Source organism: Aotus nancymaae, unplaced genomic scaffold, assembly GCF_030222135.1.
Source record: "Aotus nancymaae isolate 86718 unplaced genomic scaffold, 86718_ANA_hifiasm-v0.15.2.pri h1tg000058l, whole genome shotgun sequence".
In the NCBI taxonomy this organism is placed as follows: domain Eukaryota; kingdom Metazoa; phylum Chordata; class Mammalia; order Primates; family Aotidae; genus Aotus; species Aotus nancymaae.
This window is the reverse complement of record NW_026988472.1, coordinates 45,466,900-45,471,734: the sequence shown is the minus strand read 5'-3', so window position 1 is coordinate 45,471,734 and position 4,835 is coordinate 45,466,900. Positions and strand designations below refer to the sequence as shown.

Genomic DNA, 4,835 nt, shown 5'->3' with positions numbered 1-4,835 from the left:
AAGGGCCCATTTGGACACTATAGATTAAGTGAGACCAAAAGCTTTTCACTGTGAAAATCAACATAGTTTAGGAATAGTGTCTTAGAAGACATATGATGGATAAATGAGAAAAAAAAATGTCAATTTTAAAATATGATGTTGAAAAAACAATCTGTACTTAGAGCTGGATATGGGGAATGACCAATTATATAATAATTTCTTTTTTTTTTTTTTTTTTTTTTTTTCACGTTTAGTAATGCTTTATTATGAATTCCAATGATAAACAGTAGAGAGCAGCAGCAAAAAACATTCTCAGAAGAAAATAAGACATTTATGCCTAGCTGGGCTCAGTTTTTGTCGCAACTGGCAGGAATCTGGACTAGGGTAAAGGGATCGCCATGAATCAGCAGGTAACGTATCGTACATAAGGGACCTCAACGTCCTCACCACTCTCATCACTGCAGCACAGCTGAAGCACCAGAGTCCGCACATGGTGGCCCAGTTTTCGCTTTGACACACGGCTCACAATCTCTGTCATCGGCTGATCCAATCGTTCCTTAAGCTCGGTAGCTGGCATGAAGACAGAATACAGCATTGATACACCCTGTGAAAGCATGGTAATTTCCAATTTGTGCTCCATCCTAAAGAAGGCTAGGAACTGCTTGAGAGTCATCTCTTTACCATCAGCTTGTATGCCTTGTACATCAAAGCGATCCCACAGTGTCCACTCTTTGTTACAGTACTGGTGACGGGGTGGGGAAAGGGGTTCAGAGAAGCTGAAGAAGGGCAGGGCCAAGTTGATGAAGCTGTTCTTATAGGACTGAAGCTTTCGGTGTCCCTGTACCACCTTGTATAGCTCCAGGCACACAAGGCCAACAATAGCTGCTGTGGTTGTTGCAATAGCTGGAATGATTTTTCCTGCAATCAGCTTACTCTTAAGCCGGTCTGCAGGGGGAATGTCATAGTTCTCTGCCCGAAGGTTAGATGCTGCCATAATAAAATCCACATGGAAGTTGCTGTCATCATCCTTCTCAAAATCAATGGGGTACATCTTGAACCCAGCAAGCTTCTCTGGACTAGGAAGTGTGGCCTTGAGCTCCTCTACGCGGCTGTCGTCAACAGAGGCACTGGTGCTCTGCAGCTCCTGGTCAGAAACGTGGATCTGGACACCAGACTTGGGAATGAATTCGGGGACATGCACAGACTGTAGCAATGTACCCACAGCAGCTCGGTCCCGAGAGCCTATCAGTCCATAGGTCTGGGCAAACAGATTGGCAGCAGCCATCACATAGTCCAGGTGCAGGGGGTTGCTGACATCAAAGATGAGTGGGTGAGGACGGCGTTTGGGCCCGGACCAAAATGGGGCTCCAGAGCTTGTAAACTGGTCGGGAGGAAAGTTGTGCAGCAGCTGCTGGATCTTGTGAGAATACTGGGTGTGCCACCGTTGGTAGGCCCAGGTCACACAATCAGTCCAAGTCTCTGGTCTCTGCAGCACCAGGCTGCACTGCACATTCTCCAGCAACTCCAACGGTTGGGTGCCTGCCAGCCTCAGCGTCTGCTCCATAAACTTAGGGTTTGTGAGGTACTGGTTGACATTTTCTGCAGACTGCTTGAAGAGGCCTTCAAACTCATCCCGAGCCCACTGCAGGGTATGCTCGATAGCATTGGGGAAGTTCTTTAGTGTACAGATGGGGATGGATTTCTCAGGGGGGTCCTGGCTGGAGCTGTAAGACTCTGTCAAGAAGGGAATGACCACCTGCACACTGCCCTTGGTGCCCAGTGTTCCAGACTCCAGTAATGGCTTTCGGTAATACACACAGCGGCTGTCCATGTACCGTCGGGCATCCACATTGTCCACAGCATTGGCCACACCATCCAGACTTTGGAAGAAGTCATCGTCGTAGATACACTCTGTTTCAGGGCCCACACGATTCTGCTGGCTCATCACCCTGATGTTTGGATTTATCTGATGCACAGCTGCAGCAGCTGTGTCAGACTTGAATTTCGAGACATCCCAGGGTCGGAAGAGAAACTGTCTGTTCAGATTGGATTTCTCGATGGTGTCCATGTCTGTAACAGTTATTTTGCCACCCTCCCCACAGCCTAGCCCAATCATGGCAAAATTCTTGAGAAGCTCACAGCCAATGGCCCCAGCACCCACCACGAAGTACTTCTGCTTGGCCAGCTTCTCTTGCAGGTCTGAGCCAAACACAGCCACCTGTCCATCATAACGATTCTGGTGTGGGAGGCATCTGTCTTCCATCAAGTCCACTTTATCCTCAGGGAGACACTCAAGGGCATCAAAGTACAGCCACTGCATGATTGGCATAAACTTCCCGGAGCACGCCTTCATAACCTCCTGGGCAGCCAGGCCTCCAATGAAGGCATTTATAGGTGCCAGATTCCCAGCAGCCACATATGCCAGCTTCCGGATGAGGTCCACATCCAGGTGGCCTTGCTTCACTGCTGGCAAGGCTTGAGCATTCACGCCCTGTGCTAGAGTCACTACTTCTGTCGCATCCTCCTCGTTGTGGGGACGAGGTGGCCTGCTATGTTGACTACAGAACCGATGCAGTGCCTGGAAGCCAATATGTAGATGAGCAGGGCGAGAATACTTAGCACAGTCTGTTATCACAAAGTCTGGCTCTGCCAGCGAGGCAAGCAAGGATTTAAAACTAATCTTCTTAGATACTTTGACCTGACTGACGATGCCTCCACCAATGTAGTAAGAGAAGCTGGAGGTATCACAGATACTAAAGGTGTAGGGACCTAGGACTTTTATCTCTATGGGGTGGATGTCATTGAGTTCACTCATGCCCTGGACTTCTCTGAAGGAGACAAAGTCGCCACTCTCAAACCCATGCCGGGCCTCATCCAGGCAGGTGACCACACCAGGGCTGTCCTTGGTGATCATAGAAACTATAGCACTGAGTGGCTGCTCCCCATTGGAATCTCTGAGAATCATGTCTTTTCCAAAGTCACAAAAGAGTTGCCCAAAGAGGCCCCTGGTGTCTGCCACCACCAGCTTGATTCCATGGCTGTGACAAAACTCACCCACTTGCAGCTGGCTCTCCAAGGGAGTGTTGGTAAGGACCACCACCTGGAAACCACTAAGAAAGTCCTCAACCAAGGGTCCTGTGTAGGTGCGGACATGCACATAGCTATTGAGTTCTGCGAGGCGTGACTGTGATGCTTCAGCTCGGTTTTTACCAATGTCCTCCTCTTGCAGGTAGAACTGGGAGGAGAGGTCAGCCCACTGGGCAGTACCCTGGTCATGTAAGGTGACAGCCTTGACCCCACCGAGGATGATGTTCTTGGCGATCTCCACACCTAGCCCCTGCAGGCCTGAAACCAGCACACTGGATGTCTGGAGATACTTCATTGCCTCATGACCCAGCACGTACAGCTGGCGGGAGTAAAGATCTTCATCTATGTGTACTTCACTGCTGTTTTTGGACATTCCCTGGGTTGGTCCCAAGGGCATTTCAGACATCACGGAGTAGGCAGAGGAGCAGTCAGAATCCAACTCTGAACCGGGCCCAGACACACGACGTTTCTTGGAGAGCAGTGAGCTGGCCATTTCCCTCCTTCTTCTCCTCTTCTTTCCCGATGCTTAGCCCACCGAGTCCACCAGTCGCTGCTTTCTCCCGCCTGCGCTGTAGAGCTTGGGACCGTTTCTTCCACAGACACCTCCTTTCCTTCAGCAGTGAACAAAAATGGCGACCGCGTGGCCCTATATAATAATTTCTTATTAGGAAAAAGTATAAAGGAACCTGAGGCTGCGTCATGAATAATTTGGGCAGCACTGCTTCCATGAGCAGTCAGTGCGAGTGCCCGTTTTCTTTTCTAAATCCTCACCTCTAATTCACATTGTCAAAAATTAAAATGTTTGTTTTATAATGTGTTTGTTATAAACACTCTCACTGTTGTTTTGATGTGAATTTCTGTGATTACTAATGATGTCCATATCTTTACTGCTTATTTGGGTTTCTTCTTGTTATTTATATCCTTTGTGCTGTTTTTTATTGGCTTGTAGATTTTTCTTTCTTTCTGGTATCTGTGGATTTCACATTCTTATATTTGAGTTCGTCTATTATTTCAGCAGTAATTTTGTTATAGTTTACCCAATAAATTCTATGTGTTTAGAGCATGAAGAATTGGCCTCTCCTCTAGGCTCCATTATATTTTCTTATTGGGCACTGCTGGTTTAATGATACAGCTATAGATTTTTGTATAGTTGTCTTTCTTTTGCACTCTCTTATTGCTAATAGTAATTTTTTAGGGAAGACAATTTTCTCTTTCTCTATAGCTCTTTTATTCTATTCTTTCCTCATAGCAATACCATATTTACTGGACATATACCTTTATAAACAGTTTCAGTTCTGTCAATAACACACATCATTGTCCATACTCCATTGACCTGTCATCATAGTCTGTATAATGGTAAAAAAAACAAAATGAAACAAAGAAAAACACAGTTTAAAATGGAAAAATTGCTATTCATTAAGTAGAGGTTATTTAGAAAAGGAAATGTGCGGGATTCCCCTAGGGTCAGTCTCTGATATCAGGACTGTTGATTCTCCCAAACAATAATGCTGTCCAGTCTCTTTAGAGGCTTTCTCATTTGCCCCTGTTCCTATCCTTTGTCTATGACCTTTCTCCACACCCTTTCTCTTAAGCCAAATGGCAGGTCAAATGAAGCCCTGAAATACAGCCATCTGTGGGTGTTGAAGTGGGGATGATTGCGGTCAGCCCTGGGAAGCTAGGCATGCATGTCACAGATTTAAAAACTACTGCTGGCTGGCAAGCTGACGAAGGGCAAAATGTGTACATGGAAGCAAATGAACAGCTTCAAG

General features: G+C 46.7%; 1 protein-coding gene across 1 annotated transcript; it reads right to left on the bottom strand.

The window, feature by feature from the left end:
- Positions 1 to 382: 382 nt before the first annotated feature.
- On the bottom strand, positions 383 to 3,559 carry LOC105705564 (ubiquitin-like modifier-activating enzyme 1). The gene has a single exon (XM_064364633.1). It carries the CDS (start codon positions 3,557 to 3,559, stop codon positions 383 to 385), a length of 3,177 nt encoding a protein of 1,058 aa, XP_064220703.1.
- Positions 3,560 to 4,835: the final 1,276 nt, after the last annotated feature.